Here is a 23,322-nt window from a genome sequence, read left to right on the forward strand (position 1 = left end):
GGCAGACAGACAGACACGTAGGCAGACAGACAGGTAGACAGACAGACAGACAGACAGACAGACAGACAGACAGACAGACAGACAGACAGACACGTAGGCAGACAGACAGGTAGGCAGACAGACAGACAGATAGGCAGGCAGACAGACAGACAGACAGGTAGGCAGACAGACAGACAGACAGACAGACAGACAGACAGACAGACAGACAGACAGACAGACAGACAGACAGACAGGCAGGCAGGCAGGCAGGCAGGCAGGCAGGCAGGCAGGCAGGCAGGCAGGCAGACAGACAGACAGACAGACAGACAGACAGACAGACAGACAGACAGACAGACAGACAGACAGACAGACAGACAGACAGACAGACAGACAGACAGACAGACAGACAGACAGACAGACAGACAGACAGACAGACAGACAGACAGACAGACAGACAGGTAGGCAGGTAGGCAGGCAGACAGACAGACAGACAGACAGACAGACAGACAGACAGACAGACAGGTAGGCAGGCAGACAGACAGACAGACAGACGAAAACGATCACTAATTCAGAACATGCTGCTGAAGGAGGATTAATGGGTGTGTGTGGGGGGGGGGGGTGCGTGCGTGTGGGGGGGGGGGGGTGCGTGCGTGCGTGTGTGTGGGGGGGTGCGTGCGTGCGTGTACGTGTGTACGTGCGTACGTATAGTGTTAAAGCTAACAGGAGTCTGACCTGGTGGTAATGAATAGCCTGCTTCTGTACACTGCATAGTCTGATCTGATAAACTGTCTCTATTGACTCCATCACCAGGTCACGATTGATTGATCGATTGTTTTTATTGTTTGATTGATTGGTTGATTAGTCTGCATTTAGGGAAGATACTACAGCAGCAGTCATTTCTAAAGCGTTTCTTGTTTTGGGTGAACATAGAGCAGCTATAATTTATTCCAACATTGAAATGAAAAAAGCATCTATGCAACTCAATTGGATAATGGCCTTTAATCCTTCAAATTATCTTCGAGTGAAAGATTGGAGTCTTTATAAAAATAGCCAAACTCATGTCAGTCGTCAAGTAATCAAGCTAATGGACTTGATTTTATTCCACAATATGCCTTCTACTAAATGCAGCTCCCTGTGAAAAGGAAGGCAGGCAGCTAGAAGTTTGGTTGCTGTGGAAACAAAGAGAGACTTTGATTTTTAAGGGCACGGGGAGGACGTGTTGGAGTCCCGTCACTCAGAAGACGTTCAGGAAAAATAACTTCATTCCAACTTAGGATGTGTCACACCTGGCCCAGAGAGGGATCACAGGATGGGTTTAACCTGGCCCAGAGAGGGATCTCAGGATGGGTTTAACCTGGCCCAGAGAGGGATCTCAGGATGGGTTTAACCTGGCCCAGAGAGGGATCTCAGGATGGGTTTAACCTGGCCCAGAGAGGGATCACAGGATGGGTTTAACCTGGCCCAGAGAGGGATCTCAGGATGGGTTTAACCTGGCCCAGAGAGGGATCTCAGGATGGGTTTAACCTGGCCCAGAAAGTAATCTCAGGATGGGTTCAACCTGGCCCAGAGAGTATTCTCGTCAGTTCAAATATATTTCAATTGTGCTGACCCAGAAAGTAATCTCAGGATGGGTTCAACCTGGCCCAGAGAGTATTCTCGTCAGTTCAAATATATTTCAATTGTGCTGACCCAGAAAGTAATCTCAGGATGGGTTCAACCTGGCCCAGAGAGTATTCTCGTCAGTTCAAATATATTTCAATTGTGCTGACCCAGAAAGTAATCTCAGGATGGGTTCAACCTGGCCCAGAGAGTATTCTCGTCAGTTCAAATATATTTCAATTGTGCTGACCCAGAAAGTAATCTCAGGATGGGTTCAACCTAGCCCAGAGAGTATTCTCGTCAGTTCAAATATATTTCAATTGTGCTGACCCAGAAAGTAATCTCAGGATGGGTTCAACCTGGCCCAGAGAGTATTCTCGTCAGTTCAAATATATTTCAATTGTGCTGACCCAGAAAGTAATCTCAGGATGGGTTCAACCTGGCCCAGAGAGTCATCTCGTCAGTTCAAATATATTTCAATTGTGCTGACCCAGAAAGTAATCTCAGGATGGGTTTAACCTGACCCAGAGAGTCATCTCGTTAGTCGGGATGGGTTTAACCTGGCCCAGAGAGTCATCTCGTTAGTCAGGATGGGTTTAACCTGGCCCAGAGAGTCATCTCGTTAGTCGGGATGGGTTTAACCTGGCCCAGAGAGTCATCTCGTTAGTCAGGATGGGTTTAACCTGGCCCAGAGAGTCATCTCGTTAGTCAGGATGGGTTTAACCTGGCCCAGAGAGTCATCTCGTTAGTCAGGATGGGTTTAACCTGGCCCAGAGAGTCATCTCGTTAGTCAGGATGGGTTTAACCTGGCCCAGAGAGTCATCTCGTTAGTCGGGATGGGTTTAACCTGGCCCAGAGAGTCATCTCGTTAGTCAGGATGGGTTTAACCTGGCCCAGAGAGTCATCTAGTTAGTCAGGATGGGTTTAACCTGGCCCAGAGAGTCATCTCGTTAGTCAGGATGGGTTTAACCTGGCCCAGAGAGTCATCTCGTTAGTCAGGATGGGTTTAACCTGGCCCAGAGAGTCATCTCGTTAGTCAGGATGGGTTTAACCTGGCCCAGAGAGTCATCTCGTTAGTCGGGATGGGTTTAACCTGGCCCAGAGAGTCATCTCGTTAGTCAGGATGGGTTTAACCTGGCCCAGAGAGTCATCTCGTTAGTCAGGATGGGTTTAACCTGGCCCAGAGAGTCATCTCGTTAGTCAGGATGGGTTTAACCTGGCCCAGAGAGGGATCTCGTTAGTCAGGATGGGTTTAACCTGGCCCAGAGAGTCATCTCGTTAGTCAGGATGGGTTTAACCTGGCCCAGAGAGTCATCTCGTTAGTCAGGATGGGTTTAACCTGGCCCAGAGAGGGATCTCGTTAGTCAGGATGGGTTTAACCTGGCCCAGAGAGTCATCTCGTTAGTCGGGATGGGTTTAACCTGGCCCAGAGAGTCATCTCGTTAGTCAGGATGGGTTTAACCTGGCCCAGAGAGTCATCTCGTTAGTCAGGATGGGTTTAACCTGGCCCAGAGAGTCATCTCGTTAGTCAGGATGGGTTTAACCTGGCCCAGAGAGTCATCTCGTTAGTCAGGATGGGTTTAACCTGGCCCAGAGAGTCATCTCGTTAGTCGGGATGGGTTTAACCTGGCCCAGAGAGTCATCTCGTTAGTCGGGATGGGTTTAACCTGGCCCAGAGAGTCATCTCGTTAGTCAGGATGGGTTTAACCTGGCCCAGAGAGTCATCTCGTTAGTCACTATGTGTTACACCTGGCCCAGAGAGTCATCTCGTTAGTCAGGATGGGTTTAACCTGGCCCAGAGAGTCATCTCGTTAGTCAGGATGGGTTTAACCTGGCCCAGAGATTCATCTCGTTAGTCAGGATGGGTTTTACCTGGCCCAGAGAGTCATCTCGTTAGTCAGGATGGGTTTAACCTGGCCCAGAGAGTCATCTCGTTAGTCAGGATGGGTTTAACCTGGCCCAGAGAGTCGTCTCGTTAGTCAGGATGGGTTTAACCTGGCCCAGAGAGTCATCTCGTTAGTCAGGATGGGTTTAACCTGGCCCAGAGAGTCATCTTGTTAGTCAGGATGGGTTTAACCTGGCCCAGAGAGTCATCTCGTTAGTCAGGATGGGTTTAACCTGGCCCAGAGAGGGATCTCGTTAGTCAGGATGGGTTTAACCTGGCCCAGAGAGTCATCTCGTTAGTCAGGATGGGTTTAACCTGGCCCAGAGAGTCGTCTCATTAGTCAGGATGGGTTTAACCTGGCCCAGAGAGGGATCTCGTTAGTCAGGATGGGTTTAACCTGGCCCAGAGAGTCATCTCGTTAGTCAGGATGGGTTTAACCTGGCCCAGAGAGTCATCTCGTTAGTCAGAATGGGGTTCACCTGCACTGGCCCAGAGAGTCACCTCTTTAGTTAGAATGGGGTTCACCTGCACTGGCACAGAGAGTCACCTCCTTAGTCAGAATGGGGTTCACCTGCACCGGCCCAGAGAGTCATCTCCTTAGTCAGAATGGGGTTCACCTGCACCGGCCCAGAGAGTCATCTCCTTAGTCAGAATGGGGTTCACCTGCACCGGCCCAGAGAGTCACCTCCTTAGTCAGAATGGGGTTCACCTGCACCGGCCCAGAGAGTCACCTCCTTAGTCAGAATGGGGTACACCTGCACCGGCCCAGAGAGTCACCTACTTAGTCAGAATGGGGTTCACCTGCACCGGCCCAGAGAGTCACCTCCTTAGTCAGAATGGGGTTCACCTGCACTGGCCCAGAGAGTCACCTCCTTCGTCAGAATGGGGTTCATCTGATGGAGTTGGGAGAGTAGATATCGGGAGAGCTCCGCCTCTCGCTAGCTCTTCCGCATCTCGCTACCTCTACCGCTTCTCGCTAGCTCTACCGCTTCTCGCTAGCTCTACCGCCTCTCGTTAGCTCTTCCGCCTCTCGTTAGCTCTTCCGCCTCTCGTTAGCTCTTCCGCCTCTCGTTAGCTCTTCCGCCTCTCGTTAGCTCTTCCGCCTCTCGTTAGCTCTTCGCCTCTCGCTAGCTCTTCCGCCTCTCGTTAGCTCTACCGCCTCTCGTTAGCTCTTCCGCCTCTCGTTAGCTCTTCCGCCTCTCGTTAGCTCTTCCGCCTCTCGTTAGCTCTTCCGCCTCTCGTTAGCTCTTCCGCCTCTCGTTAGCTCTTCGCCTCTCGCTAGCTCTTCCGCCTCTCGTTAGGTCTTCCGCCTCTCGCTAGCTCTTCCGCCTCTCGCTAGCTCTTCCGCCTCTCGTTAGCTATTCCGCCTCTCGCTAGCTCTTCCGCCTCTCGTTAGCTCTTCCGCCTCTCGTTAGCTCTTCCGCCTCTCGTTAGCTCTTCCGCCTCTCGTTAGCCCTTCCACTTTAGGTAGCCAAACAAAGCCTACATCTGGTGTTTTTACCTGTTACGTTTATTCTTTGTAACTCCTCATCCTAACTTGGTTTGAGTTTCACCTTTTGCTTTGTATTTTCTGAGGGAAATCTAGTAGGCATCCATGGTGCGGGTGTCTCCCTTTTCTAGTTGCTTCGTCAACTTTCAGGACCCTTTTCTAGTTGCTTCGTCAACTTTCAGGACCCTTTTCTAGTTGCTTCGTCAACTTTCAGGACCCTTTTCTAGTTGCTTCGTCAACTTTTAGTGGGAATCTCCATGGGTGTTTTTCAGAAACCGTTTAAAACCCATTCTGTTTAGTTTTCTGTTGTCGAAGTGACTCCTTTGTTTGTTCCCTTTTCTGTTCAGCGACGTAATGTATGTTTGTCTTTAGAGAACATAACACCACTGTCTGAATAATATAATAATGTTTATCTCCTCCAATAGATCTGTACTCCAGACCTGGTCGTGTTCCTGTCCTGTGCTAACCATCGTCTGAAGGAGCGCCTGGAGAAGCGTGCAGAGGCGACGGGTCGTCCTGATGACAACCCCAATGCAACGGAGCGTCGCCTCACCAACTTCAAACAGAACACCATCCCCTTGGTCAAATACTTCCAGGAGAGGGGACTCATCGTCACGGTAAGACAAGCGTGTGTGTGTGTGTGTGTGTGTGTGTGTGTGTGTGTGTGTGTGTGTGTGTGTGTGTGTGTGTGTGTGTGTGTGTGTGTGTGTGTGTGTGTGTGTGTGTGTGTGTGTGTGTGTGTGTGTATGAGCAGTTTTTAAGCGTTGTCTATGGTTTTTACCACTCAGCAGCTGACCCTAATTCTAGTTGCGGGTTAACTTCTTCTGGCTGCAAGCCCGACGTCGGTACACTTATGACAACAGCCAGCTCAAGTGCAGGGCGCGAAATTCAAAATATATATTTTTTAAATATTTAACTTTCACACATTAACAAGTCCAATACAGCATATGAAAGGTACACATCTTGTGAATCCAGCCAACATGTCCGATTTTTAAAATGTTTTACAGGGAAGACACAATATGTAAATCTATTAGCTAACCACGTTAGCAAAAGACACCACTTTTTTTACTCCACCAGTTTTTTACTCCATCAGTAGCTATCACAAATTCGACCAAATAAAGATATAAATAGCCACTAACCAAGAAACAACTTCATCAGATGACAGTCTGATAACATATTTATTGTATAGCATATGTTTTGTTAGAAAAAATGTGCATATTTCAGGTATAAATCATAGTTTACATTGCAGCTACAATCAGAAATTGCACCGAAAGCAGCCATAATAATTACAGACACCAACGTCAAATACCTAATTACTCATCATAAAACATTTCTGAAAAATACATAGTGTACAGCAAATGAAAGACAGGCATCTTGTGATTCCAGCCAATATTTCAGATTTATTAAGTGTTTTACAGCGAAAACAAAATGTAGCGTTATATTAGCATACCACAATAGCCAGAAACACTTGGGCGCCGACGACTAGTTCACATCTACGACAGATATATGAAATAGCATCATAAAATGTTTCTTACTTTTGCTGATCTTCCATCAGAATGTTGGACAAGGTGTCCTTTGTCCAGAACAATCGTTGTTTGGATTTAGAACGGCAACTTTCCCTCTTCATTTAGCAAGCGCACTAGCCAAGTGACACGGATCTCTCCATCGTCAACAAAGTCAGAGAACGGAACACGGCAAAACTCCCGAAAAATTTTCAATAATCTGATGAAACTATATTGAAAAAACATACTTTACGATGATATGGTGACATGTATCAAATAAAATCAAAGCCGGAGAAAGTAGTCGCCTATAACGGCAGGTAAACAGAAGGCAATCCCACTGTCCACCTCGCGCTCTTCAGAGTACCGAAAATGGGGGACACGTCATTCCAAGATGATGTGTTCCATCTCAGACCAAGATAATCACCTCATTTCTTCTCTCACAGCCTCTTGACATCCAGGGGAAGGTGTATGACGTGCATGTATACTAATAGGTCTCATGCCCATGTATAGGCAGGAAGAAGAACAGAGCCTCGATTTCAGACTTTCCACTTCCTGGTCAGGAAGTTTGTGCCAAATGAGTTCTGTTTCACTCAGAGAAATAATTCAAACGGTTTTAGAAACTAGAGAGTGTTTTCTATCCAATAGTAATAATAATATGCATATTGTACGAGCAAGAATTGAGTACGAGGCCGTTTGAAATGGGCACCTTTTATCTGGCTACTCAATACTGCCCCTTGCAGCCCAAACAGGTTAACACAAGGGGTACCATTGTTTCCTTCATTATTACCTGTCCTATTATTGAGAGAGTAAGACTGACAGACAGGGTATTACCTGTCCTATTATTGACAGAGTAAGACTGACAGACAGGGTATTTATTACCTGTCCTATTGTTGAGAGAGTAAGACTGACAGACAGGGTATTACCTGTCCTATTATTGACAGAGTAAGACTGACAGACAGGGTATTTATTACCTGTCCTATTGTTGAGAGAGTAAGACTGACAGACAGGGTATTACCTGTCCTATTATTGACAGAGTAAGACTGACAGACAGGGTATTTATTACCTGTCCTATTGTTGAGAGAGTAAGACTGACAGACAGGGTATTACCTGTCCTATTATTGACAGAGTAAGACTGACAGACAGGGTATTTATTACCTGTCATATTGTTGAGAGAGTAAGACTGACAGACAGGGTATTACCTGTCCTATTATTGAGAGAGTAAGACTGACAGACAGGGTATTTATTACCTGTCCTATTGTTGAGAGAGTAAGACTGACAGACAGGGTATTACCTGTCCTATTATTGAGAGAGTAAGACTGACAGACAGGGTATTTATTACCTGTCATATTGTTGAGAGAGTAAGACTGACAGACAGGGTATTTATTACCTGTCCTATTGTTGAGAGAGTAAGACTGACAGACAGGGTATTACCTGTCCTATTATTGAGAGAGTAAGACTGACAGACAGGGTATTTTATTTCTCTCCCTTGAATAAACAACTTGACAGCATTGTCCTATTATTGACAGCATTGTCCTCGAGGGTGTCCAGAATCATAATTCCCATTAGCAATAGAGTCCCGGTTTGCCACTTTTTCCAGTCTGTCTTTTGTTGATCTGTCCATCGATCTGCCATCCACTGGACCAGAGCCTTGGTACACACACACACACACACACACACACACACACACACACACACACACACACACACACACACACACACACACACACACACACACACACACACACACACACACACAGCCTTGCTGTTGATCTGAATGACAGGAAGGCAGTAATGGTGTTAATTGTATACTATTGGTCTCCTCCGTGTGTGTGTGTGTGTGTGTGTGTGTGTGTGTGTGTGTGTGTGGCCATGTTGTTAGGGAAGCACAGGGCAAAGTCCTAGAGGAAAACCTGCCTCAGTCTGCTTTCCACCAGACACTGGGAGATGAATTCACCTTTCAGTAGGACAATAACCTAAAACACAAGGCCAAATCTACACTGGAGTTGCTGACCAAGAAGACAGGGAATGTTCCTGAGTGGCCGAGTTACAGTTTTGACTTAAATCAGCTTGAAAATCTATGGCAAGACTTGAAAAATGGCTGTCTATCAATGATCAACAACCAACATGACAGAGTTTGTACTCAATTACTGGATCGGTCATTGTCTTTCTCCATGGTGATGAAAGGTCTGCAGGTACTAACCTAGATGACCAGCCTGTGTACAATACAGTAATGTACATTGACATGAAGTGGTTTGTAAGGATGGTAAATTAATACTGCACAAAAAAAGTGGTTGTTTTCCATCTTATTTGATCAAGAAAAATATTTTTATTTGACGTTTGTGCTTTGTGTCTTTGCCTATAACTTGGCATCTTTTGATGTGAATGTTTCAGGACAGGGTTTTGTTCTTTCTGAATTCTATTAGAATAATGATGGCTGAGAAAGGGACAGGACAACAACTCTTCCAATTCCAACTAATGTATCCTGCAAGATTCTATACTTAATTATAAACAACCGTTTTGGCAAAAAGCAGAGATGTTGAAAAAAGATTAGTTGCACTTGCTACAGACGTCTATATCGATCCCCTATTACAGTACCCCTACCCCCTCAGGACCCCTACCCCCTCAGTACCCCTACCCCCTCAGCACCACTACCCCCTCAGTACCCCTACCCCCTCAGCACCACTCCCCCCTCAGTACCCCTACCCCCTCAGTACCCCTACCCCCTCAGTACCCCTACCCCCTCAGCACCCCTACCCCCTCAGTACCCCTACCCCCTCAGCACCACTACCCCCTCAGTACCCCTACCCCCTCAGTACCACTACCCCCTCAGCACCACTACCCCCTCAGTACCACTACCCCCTCAGTACCCCTACCCCCTCAGCACCACTACCCCCTCAGTACCCCTACCCCCTCAGCACCCCTACCCCCTCAGTACCACTACCCCCTCAGCACCACTACCCCCTCAGTACCACTACCCCCTCAGCATCACTACCCCCTCAGTACCCCTACCCCCTCAGTACCACTACCCCCTCAGTACCCCTACCCCCTCAGCACCACTACCCCCTCAGTACCCCTACCCCCTCAGTACCACTACCCCCTCAGCACCACTACCCCCTCAGTACCACTACCCCCTCAGTACCCCTACCCCCTCAGTACCCCTACCCCCTCAGTACCCCTTCCCCCTCAGTACCCCTACCCCCTCAGTACCACTACCCCCGCAGTACCCCTACCCCCTCAGCACCACTACCCCCTCAGTACCCCTACCCCCTCAGCATCACTACCCCCTCAGTACCCCTACCCCCTCAGCACCACTACCCCCTCAGTACCCCTACCCCCTCAGCACCACTACCCCCTCAGCACCACTGCCCCCTCAGTACCCCTACCCCCTCAGTACCCCTACCCCCTCAGCAGCACTACCCCTCAGCAGCACTACCCCCTCAGTACCCCTACCCCCTCAGCATCACTACCCCCTCAGCATCACTACCCCCTCAGTACCCCTACCCCCTCAGCATCACTACCCCCTCAGCATCACTACCCCCTCTGTACCCCTACCCCCTCAGTACCCCTACCCCCTCAGCAGCACTACCCCCTCAGCATCACTACCCCCTCAGTACCCCTACCCCCTCAGCATCACTACCCCCTCAGCAGCACTACCCCCTCAGCATCACTACCCCCTCAGTACCCCTACCCCCTCAGCATCACTACCCCCTCAGCAGCACTACCCCCTCAGTACCCCTACCCCCTCAGCATCACTACCCCCTCAGCATCACTACCCCCTCAGTACCCCTACCCCCTCAGCATCACTACCCCCTCAGCATCACTACCCCCTCAGTACCCCTACCCCCTCAGTACCCCTACCCCCTCAGCATCACTACCCCCTCAGCATCACTACCCCCTCAGCATCACTACCCCCTCAGTACCCCTACCCCCTCAGCATCACTACCCCCTCAGCATCACTACCCCCTCAGGACCCCTACCCCCTCAGCATCACTACCCCCTCTGTACCCCTACCCCCTCAGTACCCCTACCCCCTCAGCAGCACTACCCCCTCAGCATCACTACCCCCTCAGCATCACTACCCCCTCAGTACCCCTACCCCCTCAGCATCACTACCCCCTCAGCATCACTACCCCCTCAGTACCCCTACCCCCTCAGCATCACTACCCCCTCAGCATCACTACCCCCTCAGTACCCCTACTCCCTCAGCATCACTACCCCCTCAGCATCACTACCCCCTCAGTACCCGTACCCCCTCAGCATCACTACCCCCTCAGCATCACTACCCCCTCTGTACCCCTACCCCCTCAGTACCCCTACCCCCTCAGTACCCCTACCCCCTCAGCATCACTACCCCCTCTGTACCCCTACCCCCTCAGTACCCCTACCCCCTCAGCATCACTACCCCCTCTGTACCCCTACCCCCTCAGTACCCCTACCCCCTCAGCATCACTACCCCCTTAGTACCCCTACCCCCTCAGTACCCCTACCCCCTCAGCATCACTACCCCCTCTGTACCCCTACCCCCTCAGTACCCCTACCCCCTTAGTACCACTACCCCCTCAGTACCCCTACCCCCTCAGTACCCCTACCCCCTCAGTACCCCTACCCCCTCAGTACCCCTACCCCCTCAGCATCACTACCCCCTCTGTACCCCTACCCCCTCAGTACCCCTACCCCCTTAGTACCACTACCCCCTCAGTACCCCTACCCCCTCAGTACCCCTACCCCCTCAGCACCCCTACCCCCTCAGTACCCCTACCCCCTCAGCATCACTACCCCCTCAGTACCACTACCCCCTCAGCACCACTACCCCCTCAGTACCCCTACCCCCTCAGTACCCCTACCCCCTCAGCACCACTACCCCCTCAGTACCCCTACCCCCTCAGCACCACTACCCCCTCAGTACCCCTACCCCCTCAGTACCCCTACCCCCTCAGCACCACTACCCCCTCAGTACCCCTTCCCCCTCAGCACCCCTACCCCCTCAGTACCCCTACCCCCTCAGCACCACTACCCCCTCAGCACCCCTACCCCCTCAGTACCCCTACCCCCTCAGTACCCCTACCCCCTCAGTACCCCTACCCCTCAGTACCCCTACAGTGCCCCCTCAGCATCACTACCCCCTCAGTACCACTACCCCCTCAGCACCCCTACCCCCTCAGCATCACTACAGTGCTCCCTCAGCACCCCCAAGCTAGGTACTCAGAGGCCTTTACCTAGCCTGGGCCAAATTCACCTCATCCACCTTCAACGTGTAACACCCACCTATATTCTAGGTTGAAGATGACAAAGGTTAAGTCAGGAGGATTCTAATATCCCACAACTCTTTGTATAAATGAGGAACAATTCTAAACAATACGACTAGCAATTAGAGTGGGAATAACAGGAAGTGAATGTTAGCAGTACAGGAAGTGTGCCATCAAAGTGGTAAATAAATCGTAGTGAATGTTAGCCAGCTACTCAGCACACACATATCTGTTTTTCTGTCATTCAATTCATTTAAAAGCCACTTCGTTTCCTGAACTAGCCTGACCACTGTTTCGGGTTTTCAATGCTAATTCATTCAGATCAGCAACGGCGCTGGTCCAATGAATTGTTAGCAGGCCGCATGTAATTAATACTGTGTCTCTACCTTGGGTAACCTAGCCAGCATCAGACTGTCTCTACCTTGGGTAACCTAGCCAGCATCAGACTGTCTCTACCTTGGGTAACCTAGCCAGCATCAGACTGTCTCTACCTTGGGTAACCTAGCCAGCATCAGACTGTCTCTACCTTGGGTAACCTAGCCAGCATCAGGCTGTCTCTACCTTGGGTAACCTAGCCAGCATCAGACTGTCTCTCTGGGCTGTTAGTGGATATATTGTCTCTACCTTGGGTAACCTAGCCAGCATCAGACTGTCTCTACCTTGGGTAACCTAGCCAGCATCAGGCTGTCTCTACCTTGGGTAACCTAGCCAGCATCAGACTGTGTCTCTACCTTGGGTAACCTAGCCAGCATCAGACTGTCTCTACCTTGGGTAACCTAGCCAGCATCAGGCTGTCTCTACCTTGGGTAACCTAGCCAGCATCAGACTGTGTCTCTACCTTGGGTAACCTAGCCAGCATCAGACTGTCTCTACCTTGGGTAACCTAGCCAGCATCAGACTGTCTCTACCTTGGGTAACCTAGCCATTATCAGACTGTCTCTACCTTGGGTAACCTAGCCAGCATCAGACGGTCTCTACCTTGGGTAACCTAGCCAGCATCAGGCTGCCTCTACCTTGGGTAACCTAGCCTGCATCAGACTGTCTCTACCTTGGGTAACCTAGCCAGCATCAGACTGTCTCTACCTTGGGTAACCTAGCCAGCATCAGACGGTCTCTACCTTGGGTAACCTAGCCAGCATCAGGCTGCCTCTACCTTGGGTAACCTAGCCTGCATCAGGCTGTCTCTACCTTGGGTAACCTAGCCAGCATCAGACTGCCTCTACCTTGGGTAACCTAGCCAGCATCAGGCTGTCTCTACCTTGGGTAACCTAGCCAGCATCAGGCTGCCTATACCTTGGGTAACCTAGCCAGCATGAGACTGTCTCTACCTTGGGTAACCTAGCCAGCATCAGGCTGTCTATACCTTGGGTAACCTAGCCAGCATCAGACTGTCTCTACCTTGGGTAACCTAGCCAGCATCAGACTGTCTCTACCTTGGGTAACCTAGCCAGCATCAGGCTGTCTCTACCTTGGGTAACCTAGCCTGCATCAGACTGTCTCTACCTTGGGTAACCTAGCCAGCATCAGACTGTCTCTACCTTGGGTAACCTAGCCAGCATCAGGCTGTCTCTACCTTGGGTAACCTAGCCTGCATCAGACTGTCTCTACCTTGGGTAACCTAGCCAGCATCAGGCTGTCTATACCTTGGGTAACCTAGCCAGCATCAGACTGTCTCTACCTTGGGTAACCTAGCCAGCATCAGACTGTCTCTACCTTGGGTAACCTAGCCAGCATCAGGCTGTCTCTACCTTGGGTAACCTAGCCAGCATCAGACTGTCTCTACCTTGGGTAACCTAGCCAGCATCAGACTGTCTCTACCTTGGGTAACCTAGCCAGCATCAGACTGTCTCTACCTTGGGTAACCTAGCCAGCATCAGACTGTCTCTACCTTGGGTAACCTAGCCAGCATCAGGCTGTCTCTACCTTGGGTAACCTAGCCAGCATCAGGCTGTCTCTACCTTGGGTAACCCAGCCTGCATCAGGCTGTCTCTCTCTCTCTCTCTCTGGGCTGTTAAAGGTTACCTTGAGTAACCTAGCCAGCATCAGGCTCTCTCTCTCTCTCTCTCTGGGCTGTTAGTGGATATAGTGTCTCTACCTTGGGTAACCTAGCCAGCATCAGGCTGTCTCTCTCTGGGCTGTTAGTGGATATTTTGTCTCTACCTTGGGTAACCTAGCCAGCATCAGGCTCTCTCTCTCTCTCTCTCTGGGCTGTTAGTGGATATAGTGTCTCTACCTTGGGTAACCTAGCCAGCATCAAGCTGTCTCTCTCTGGGCTGTTAGTGGATATATTGTCTCTACCTTGGGTAACCTAGCCTGCATCAGGCTGTCTCTACCTTGGGTAACCTAGCCTGCATCAGGCTGTCTCTCTCTCTCTCTCTGGGCTGTTAGTGGATATATTGTCTCTACCTTGGGTAACCTAGCCAGCATCAGGCTGTCTCTCTCTGGGCTGTTAGTGGATGTATTGTCTCTACCTTGGGTAACCTAGCCAGCATCAGGCTGTCTCTCTCTGGGCTGTTAGTGGATAGAGTGTCTCTACCTTGGGTAACCTAGCCAGCATCAGGCTGTCTCTCTCTGGGCTGTTAGTGGATGTATTGTCTCTACCTTGGGTAACCTAGCCAGCATCAGGCTGTCTCTCTCTGGGCTGTTAGTGGATGTATTGTCTCTACCTTGGGTAACCTAGCCAGCATCAGGCTGTCTCTCTCTCTCTCTCTGGGCTGTTAGTGGATATATTGTCTCTACCTTGGGTAACCTAGCCTGCATCAGGCTGTCTCTACCTTGGGTAACCTAGCCAGCATCAGGCTGTCTCTACCTTGGGTAACCTAGCCAGCATCAGGCTGTCTCTACCTTGGGTAACCTAGCCAGCATCAGACTGTCTCTACCTTGGGTAACCTAGCCAGCATCAGGCTGTCTCTACCTTGGGTAACCTAGCCAGCATCAGACTGTCTCTCAGGGCTGTTAGTGGATATGTTGTCTCTACCTTGTGTAACCTAGCCAGCATCAGGCTCTCTCTACCTTGGGTAACCTAGCCAGCATCAGGCTGTCTCTACCTTGGGTAACCTAGCCTGCATCAGGCTGTCTCTTTCTGGGCTGTTAAAGGATATAGTGTCTCTACCTTGGGTAACCTAGCCAGCATCAGGCTGTCTCTACCTTGGGTAACCTAGCCAGCATCAGGCTGTCTCTACCTTGGGTAACCTAGCCTGCATCAGGCTGTCTCTCTCTCTCTCTCTGGGCTGTTAGTGGATATATTGTCTCTACCTTGGGTAACCTAGCCTGCATCAGGCTGTCTCTCTCTGGGCTGTTAAAGGATATAGTGTCTCTACCTTGGGTAACCTAGCCAGCATCAGGCTGTCTCTACCTTGGGTAACCTAGCCAGCATCAGACTGTCTCTCTGGGCTGTTAGTGGATATATTGTCTCTACCTTGGGTAACCTAGCCTGCATCAGGCTGTCTCTACCTTGGGTAACCTAGCCAGCATCAGACTGTCTCTCTGGGCTGTTAGTGGATATATTGTCTCTACCTTGGGTAACCTAGCCAGCATCAGGCTGTCTCTACCTTGGGTAACCTAGCCAGCATCAGACTGTCTCTACCTTGGGTAACCTAGCCAGCATCAGCCTGTCTCTACCTTGGGTAACCTAGCCAGCATCAGGCTGTCTCTACCTTGGGTAACCTAGCCAGCATCAGGCTGTCTCTACCTTGAGTAACCTAGCCAGCATCAGGCTCTCTCTCTCTCTCTCTCTGGGCTGTTAGTGGATATAGTGTCTCTACCTTGGGTAACCTAGCCAGCATCAGGCTGTCTCTCTCTGGGCTGTTAGTGGATATTTTGTCTCTACCTTGGGTAACCTAGCCAGCATCAGGCTGTCTCTACCTTGGGTAACCTAGCCAGCATCAGGCTGTCTCTACCTTGGGTAACCCAGCCTGCATCAGGCTGTCTCTCTCTCTCTCTCTCTGGGCTGTTAAAGGTTACCTTGAGTAACCTAGCCAGCATCAGGCTCTCTCTCTCTCTCTCTCTGGGCTGTTAGTGGATATAGTGTCTCTACCTTGGGTAACCCAGCCTGCATCAGGCTGTCTCTCTCTCTCTCTCTCTGGGCTGTTAAAGGTTACCTTGAGTAACCTAGCCAGCATCAGGCTCTCTCTCTCTCTCTCTCTGGGCTGTTAGTGGATATAGTGTCTCTACCTTGGGTAACCTAGCCAGCATCAGGCTGTCTCTCTCTGGGCTGTTAGTGGATATTTTGTCTCTACCTTGGGTAACCTAGCCAGCATCAGGCTCTCTCTCTCTCTCTCTCTGGGCTGTTAGTGGATATAGTGTCTCTACCTTGGGTAACCTAGCCAGCATCAAGCTGTCTCTCTCTGTGCTGTTAGTGGATATATTGTCTTCTACCTTGGGTAACCTAGCCTGCATCAGGCTGTCTCTCTCTGGGCTGTTAAAGGATATATTGTCTCTACCTTGGGTAACCTAGCCAGCATCAGGCTGTCTCTACCTTGGGTAACCTAGCCAGCATCAGGCTGTCTCTCTGAGCTGTTAAAGGATATATTGTCTCTACCTTGGGTAACCTAGCCAGCATCAGACTGTCTCTCTCTGGGCTGTTAGTGGATATATTATCTCTACCTTGGGTAACCTAGCCAGCATCAGACTGTCTCTCTCTGGGCTGTTAGTGGATATATTGTCTCTACCTTGGGTAACCTAGCCAGCATCAGGCTGTCTCACTCTCTCTCTGGGCTGTTAGTGGATATATTGTCTCTACCTTGGGTAACCTAGCCTGCATCAGGCTGTCTCTCTCTCTCTCTCTGGGCTGTTAGTGGATATATTGTCTCTACCTTGGGTAACCTAGCCAGCATCAGGCTGTCTCTCTCTGGGCTGTTAGTGGATGTATTGTCTCTACCTTGGGTAACCTAGCCAGCATCAGGCTGTCTCTCTCTGGGCTGTTAGTGGATATAGTGTCTCTACCTTGGGTAACCTAGCCAGCATCAGGCTGTCTCTCTCTGGGCTGTTAGTGGATGTATTGTCTCTACCTTGGGTAACCTAGCCAGCATCAGGCTGTCTCTCTCTGGGCTGTTAGTGGATGTATTGTCTCTACCATGGGTAACCTAGCCAGCATCAGGCTGTCTCTCTCTCTCTCTCTGCGCTGTTAGTGGATATATTGTCTCTACCTTGGGTAACCTAGCCTGCATCAGGCTGTCTCTACCTTGGGTAACCTAGCCAGCATCAGGCTGTCTCTACCTTGGGTAACCTAGCCAGCATCAGGCTGTCTCTACCTTGGGTAACCTAGCCAGCATCAGACTGTCTCTACCTTGGGTAACCTAGCCAGCATCAGGCTGTCTCTACCTTGGGTAACCTAGCCAGCATCAGGCTGTCTCTACCTTGGGTAACCTAGCCAGCATCAGACTGTCTCTACCTTGGGTAACCTAGCCTGCATCAGGCTGTCTCTACCTTGTGTAACCTAGCCAGCATCAGGCTCTCTCTACCTTGGGTAACCTAGCCAGTATCAGGCTGTCTCTACCTTGGGTAACCTAGCCTGCATCAGGCTGTCTCTCTCTGGGCTGTTAAAGGATATAGTGTCTCTACCTTGGGTAACCTAGCCTGCATCAGGCTGTCTCTCTCTCTCTCTGGGCTGTTAGTGGATATATTGTCTCTACCTTGGGTAACCTAGCCAGCATCAGGCTGTCTCTCTCTGGGCTGTTAAAGGATGTAGTGTCTCTACCTTGGGTAACCTAGCCTGCATCAGGCTGTCTCTACCTTGGGTAACCTAGCCAGCATCAGACTGTCTCTCTGGGCTGTTAGTGGATATATTGTCTCTACCTTGGGTAACCTAGCCTGCATCAGGCTGTCTCTCTCTGGGCTGTTAAAGGATATAGTGTCTCTACCTTGGGTAACCTAGCCAGCATCAGACTGTCTCTACCTTGGGTAACCTAGCCTGCATCAGGCTGTCTCTACCTTGGGTAACCTAGCCAGCATCAGACTGTCTCTCTGGGCTGTTAGTGGATATATTGTCTCTACCTTGGGTAACCTAGCCAGCATCAGACTGTCTCTACCTTGGGTAACCTAGCCAGCATCAGGCTGTCTCTACCTTGGGTAACCTAGCCAGCATCAGACTGTCTCTCTGGGCTGTTAGTGGATATATTGTCTCTACCTTGGGTAACCTAGCCAGCATCAGACTGTCTCTCTGGGCTGTTAGTGGATATAGTGTCTGTACCTTGGGTAACCTAGCCTGCATCAGGCTGTCTCTCTCTGGGCTGTTAGTGGATATAGTGTCTCTACCTTGGGCAACCTAGCCAGCATCAGGCTGTCTCTCTCTCTCTCTCTGGGCTGTTAGTGGATATATTGTCTCTACCTTGGGTAACCTAGCCAGCATCAGGCTGTCTCTCTCTCTCTCTCTGGGCTGTTAGTGGATGTATTGTCTCTACCTTGGGTAACCTAGCCAGCATCAGGCTGTCTCTCTCTCTCTCTCTGGGCTGTTAGTGGATATATTGTCTCTACCTTGGGTAACCTAGCCAGCATCAGACTGTCTCTACCTTGGGTAACCTAGCCAGCATCAGACTGTCTCTACCTTGGGTAACCTAGCCAGCATCAGGCTGTCTCTCTCTGGGCTGTTAGTGGATATATTGTCTCTACCTTGGGTAACCTAGCCAGCATCAGGCTGTCTCTACCTTGGGTAACCTAGCCAGCATCAGGCTGTCTCTACCTTGGGTAACCTAGCCAGCATCAGGCTGTCTCTCTCTCTCTCTGGGCTGTTAGTGGATATATTGTCTCTACCTTGGGTAACCTAGCCAGCATCAGGCTGTCTCTCTCTCTCTCTCTGGGCTGTTAGTGGATATATTGTCTCTACCTTGGGTAACCTAGCCAGCATCAGGCTGTCTCTCTCTCTCTCTCTGGGCTGTTAGTGGATATATTGTCTCTACCTTGGGTAACCTAGCCAGCATCAGGCTGTCTCTACCTTGGGTAACCTAGCCAGCATCAGGCTGTCTCTCTCTGGGCTGTTAGTGGATATATTGTCTCTACCTTGGGTAACCTAGCCAGCATCAGGCTGTCTCTACCTTGGGTAACCTAGCCAGCATCAGGCTGTCTCTCTCTGGGCTGTTAGTGGATATATTGTCTCTACCTTGGGTATCCTAGCCAGCATCAGGCTGTCTCTCTCTGGGCTGTTAGTGGATATATTGTCTCTACCTTGGGTAACCTAGCCTGCATCAGGCTGTCTCTACCTTGGGTAACCTAGCCAGCATCAGACTGTCTCTCTCTGGGCTGTTAGTGGATATATTGTCTCTACCTTGGGTAACCTAGCCAGCATCAGGCTGTCTCTACCTTGGGTAACCTAGCCAGCATCAGACTGTCTCTCTCTGGGCTGTTAGTGGATATATTGTCTCTACCTTGGGTAACCTAGCCAGCATCAGGCTGTCTCTACCTTGGGTAACCTAGCCAGCATCAGACTGTCTCTCTCTGGGCTGTTAGTGGATATATTGTCTCTACCTTTGGTAACCTAGCCAGCATCAGGCTGTCTCTCTCTGGGCTGTTAAAGGATATATTATCTCTACCTTGGGTAACCTAGCCAGCATCAGGCTGTCTCTCTCTCTCTCTGGGCTGTTAGTGGATATATTGTCTCTACCTTGGGTAACCTAGCCAGCATCAGGCTGTCTCTCTCTCTCTCTGGGCTGTATTGTCTCTACCTTGGGTAACCTAGCCTGCATCAGGCTGTCTCTCTCTGGGATGTATTGTCTCTACCTTGGGTAACCTAGCCTGCATCAGGCTGTCTCTCTCTGGGCTGTTAGTGGATATATTGTCTCTACCTTGGGTAACCTAGCCAGCATCAGGCTGTCTCTCTCTCTCTCTGGGCTGTTAGTGGATATAGTGTCTCTACCTTGGGTAACCTAGCCTGCATCAGGCTGTCTCTACCTTGGGTAACCTAGCCAGCATCAGGCTGTCTCTCTCTGGGCTGTTAGTGGATATAGTGTCTCTACCTTGGGTAACCTAGCCAGCATCAGGCTGTCTCTCTCTGGGCTGTTAGTGGATATAGTGTCTCTACCTTGGGTAACCTAGCCAGCATCAGGCTGTCTCTACCTTGGGTAACCTAGCCTGCATCAGGCTGTCTCTCTCTCTCTCTCTGGGCTGTTAAAGGATATAGTGTCTCTACCTTGGGTAACCTAGCCAGCATCAGGCTGTCTCTCTCTCTCTCTCTGGGCTGTTAGTGGATATATTGTCTCTACCTTGGGTAACCTAGCCAGCATCAGGCTGTCTCTCTCTCTTTCTCTGGGCTGTTAGTGGATATATTGTCTCTACCTTGGGTAACCTAGCCAGCATCAGGCTGTCTCTACCTTGGGTAACCTAGCCAGCATCAGGCTGTCTCTCTCTGGGCTGTTAGTGGATATATTGTCTCTACCTTGGGTAACCTAGCCAGCATCAGGCTGTCTCTACCTTGGGTAACCTAGCCAGCATCAGGCTGTCTCTCTCTGGGCTGTTAGTGGATATATTGTCTCTACCTTGGGTATCCTAGCCAGCATCAGGCTGTCTCTCTCTGGGCTGTTAGTGGATATATTGTCTCTACCTTGGGTAACCTAGCCTGCATCAGGCTGTCTCTACCTTGGGTAACCTAGCCAGCATCAGACTGTCTCTCTCTGGGCTGTTAGTGGATATATTGTCTCTACCTTGGGTAATCTAGCCAGCATCAGGCTGTCTCTACCTTGGGTAACCTAGCCAGCATCAGACTGTCTCTCTCTGGGCTGTTAGTGGATATATTGTCTCTACCTTGGGTAACCTAGCCAGCATCAGGCTGTCTCTACCTTGGGTAACCTAGCCAGCATCAGACTGTCTCTCTCTGGGCTGTTAGTGGATATATTGTCTCTACCTTTGGTAACCTAGCCAGCATCAGGCTGTCTCTCTCTGGGCTGTTAAAGGATATATTATCTCTACCTTGGGTAACCTAGCCAGCATCAGGCTGTCTCTCTCTCTCTCTGGGCTGTTAGTGGATATATTGTCTCTACCTTGGGTAACCTAGCCAGCATCAGGCTGTCTCTCTCTCTCTCTGGGCTGTATTGTCTCTACCTTGGGTAACCTAGCCTGCATCAGGCTGTCTCTCTCTGGGATGTATTGTCTCTACCTTGGGTAACCTAGCCAGCATCAGGCTGTCTCTCTCTCTCTCTGGGCTGTTAGTGGATATAGTGTCTCTACCTTGGGTAACCTAGCCTGCATCAGGCTGTCTCTACCTTGGGTAACCTAGCCAGCATCAGGCTGTCTCTCTCTGGGCTGTTAGTGGATATAGTGTCTCTACCTTGGGTAACCTAGCCAGCATCAGGCTGTCTCTCTCTGGGCTGTTAGTGGATATAGTGTCTCTACCTTGGGTAACCTAGCCAGCATCAGGCTGTCTCTACCTTGGGTAACCTAGCCTGCATCAGGCTGTCTCTCTCTCTCTCTCTGGGCTGTTAAAGGATATAGTGTCTCTACCTTGGGTAACCTAGCCTGCATCAGGCTGTCTCTCTCTGGGATGTATTGTCTCTATCTTGGGTAACCTAGCCTGCATCAGGCTGTCTCTCTGGGCTGTTCTATGGTGTCATCACACACAGCAGAGCAATACGACTTAGAGGGGATAAATAGGTTAATGGTGGTGAACCAATCTGAAACTATTAAAGAGGATCATGCCGATTTAATCCTTCCTAAAGACCTCTAGCATCTCGTCTCTCAGTCATCACAGCAATAAATATCAACGTCATAGTAAATGCATATTTGTATTACAGGATATCTCTCTGTTTGATGAAAATACATTTACATTTACGTCATTTAGCAGACGCTCTTATCCAGAGCGACTTACAGTAGAGTGCATACATTTTATTACATTTTACATACTGAGACAAGGATATCCCTACCGGCCAAACCCTCCCTAACCCGGACGACTCTATGCCAATTGTGCGTCACCCCACGGACCTCCCGGTTGCGGCCGGCTGCGACAGAGCCTGGGCGCGAACCCAGCCCAGCCTGGGCGCGAACCCAGAGACTCTGGTGGCGCAGCTAGCACTGCGATGCAGTGCCCTAGACCACTGCGCCACCCGGGAGGCTGTGGACAATTATTATCCATAGCTTGCTGGAAGAATCTTACTTTTAAGCAAAAAAACAACAAAGATTGACATTATTTTGAACCTCTTGTCCCCACGGCCTCATCACATGAACACCCGTCGTCCATGTTAGACTGTCTGGATCCACTCCCAGCTGAAGAAGTGAGACCAGGCATTCCACCCCTCAGAGGTGGGGCTCACAGAGTCTTCTTCTCTTTGTTTACCATTTGTGGTTTTTCACAATGAATACGAAGGGAAGCAGCACAAATCATAATGTTTGACATCCAGCTGTGTGTTTCTAGCTGTGTGTTTCTAGCTGTGTGTTTCTAGCTGTGTGTTTCCAGCTGTGTGTTTCCAGCTGTGTGTTTCCAGCTGTGTGTCTCCAGCTGTGTGTTTCCAGCTGTGTGTTTCCAGCTGTGTGTTTCCAGCTGTGTGTTTCCAGCTGTGTGTTTCTAGCTGTGTGTTTCCAGCTGTGTGTTTCCAGCTGTGTGTTTCCAGCTGTGTGTTTCCAGCTGTGTGTTTCCAGCTGTGTGTCTCCAGCTGTGTGTTTCCAGCTGTGTGTTTCTAGCTGTGTGTTTCCAGCTGTGTGTTTCTAGCTGTGTGTTTCCAGCTGTGTGTTTATAGCTGTGTGTTTCCAGCTGTGTGTTTCCAGCTGTGTGTTTCCAGCTGTGTGTTTCTAGCTGTGTGTTTCTAGCTGTGTGTTTCCAGCTGTGTGTTTCCAGCTGTGTGTCTCCAGCTGTGTGTTTCCAGCTGTGTGTTTCCAGCTGTGTGTTTCTAGCTGTGTGTTTCCAGCTGTGTGTTTCTAGCTGTGTGTCTCCAGCTGTGTGTTTCCAGCTGTGTGTTTCTAGCTGTGTGTTTATAGCTTTGTGTTTCCATTTGAGACTAAATACGGAATAGGGTGCCATTTGAGACTAAATAGGGAATAGGGTGCCATTTGAGACTAAATAGGGAATAGGGTGCCATTTGATACTAAATAGGGAATAGGGTGCCATTTGAGACTAAATAGGGAATAGGGTGCCATTTGAGAGTAAATAGGGAATAGGGTGCCATTTGAGACTAAAATAGGGAATAGGGTGCCATTTGAGAGTAAATAGGGAATAGGGTGCCATTTGAGAGTAATTATGCAGAGATGTGCACGGTGTCTCCAGTTCGCATTCATAGCCCGGTGCGCTCTATTCCAGCTCCTCGCATTTGCCGGGCTAGAATGGGCATCCAGCCAGGACGGATGGTGCCGGCTCAGCGCTCCTGGTCTCCAGTACACCTTCTTGGACCAGGATATCCTGCGTCGGCTCTGCGTACTGTGTCTCCGGTGCGTCTGCACAGCCCATTGCGTCCTGTGCTAGAGCCCCGCACTTGCCGGGCTCAAGTGAGCATCCAGCCAGGACGCATCGTGCCAGCTCTACGCTCCAGGCCTCCAGTGAGCTTCCACAGTCCAGTACGTCCTGTGCCTCCTCTCCGCACTCGCCCTGAGGTGCGTGTCCTCAGCCCGGTACCACCAGTTCCGGCACCACGCATCAGGCTTCCAGTGCGCTTCCACAGTCCAGAGCTTCCGGCGACATTACCCAGTCCAGATCTTCCGGCGACATTA

The 23,322-nt window shown here is 50.2% G+C and overlaps 1 protein-coding gene across 1 annotated transcript in view; it reads left to right on the plus strand.

Annotated features, from left to right (window-relative positions):
• LOC120024923 (adenylate kinase isoenzyme 5-like) overlaps positions 1-22,948 on the plus strand; it is a gene marked incomplete at its 3' end in the record, with an annotated part of 84,951 nt that extends 62,003 nt beyond the window's left edge. Inside the window, exons 6-7 of the mRNA XM_038969291.1 lie at positions 5,378-5,569; positions 22,916-22,948. Of these exons, the coding sequence (XP_038825219.1) occupies positions 5,378-5,569; positions 22,916-22,948 (225 nt within the window). The remainder of the gene's footprint in view (positions 1-5,377; positions 5,570-22,915) is intronic.
• Positions 22,949-23,322: the final 374 nt, after the last annotated feature.

Source organism: Salvelinus namaycush, chromosome 30 (genome assembly GCF_016432855.1).
Source record: "Salvelinus namaycush isolate Seneca chromosome 30, SaNama_1.0, whole genome shotgun sequence".
Lineage (NCBI taxonomy): Eukaryota > Metazoa > Chordata > Actinopteri > Salmoniformes > Salmonidae > Salvelinus > Salvelinus namaycush.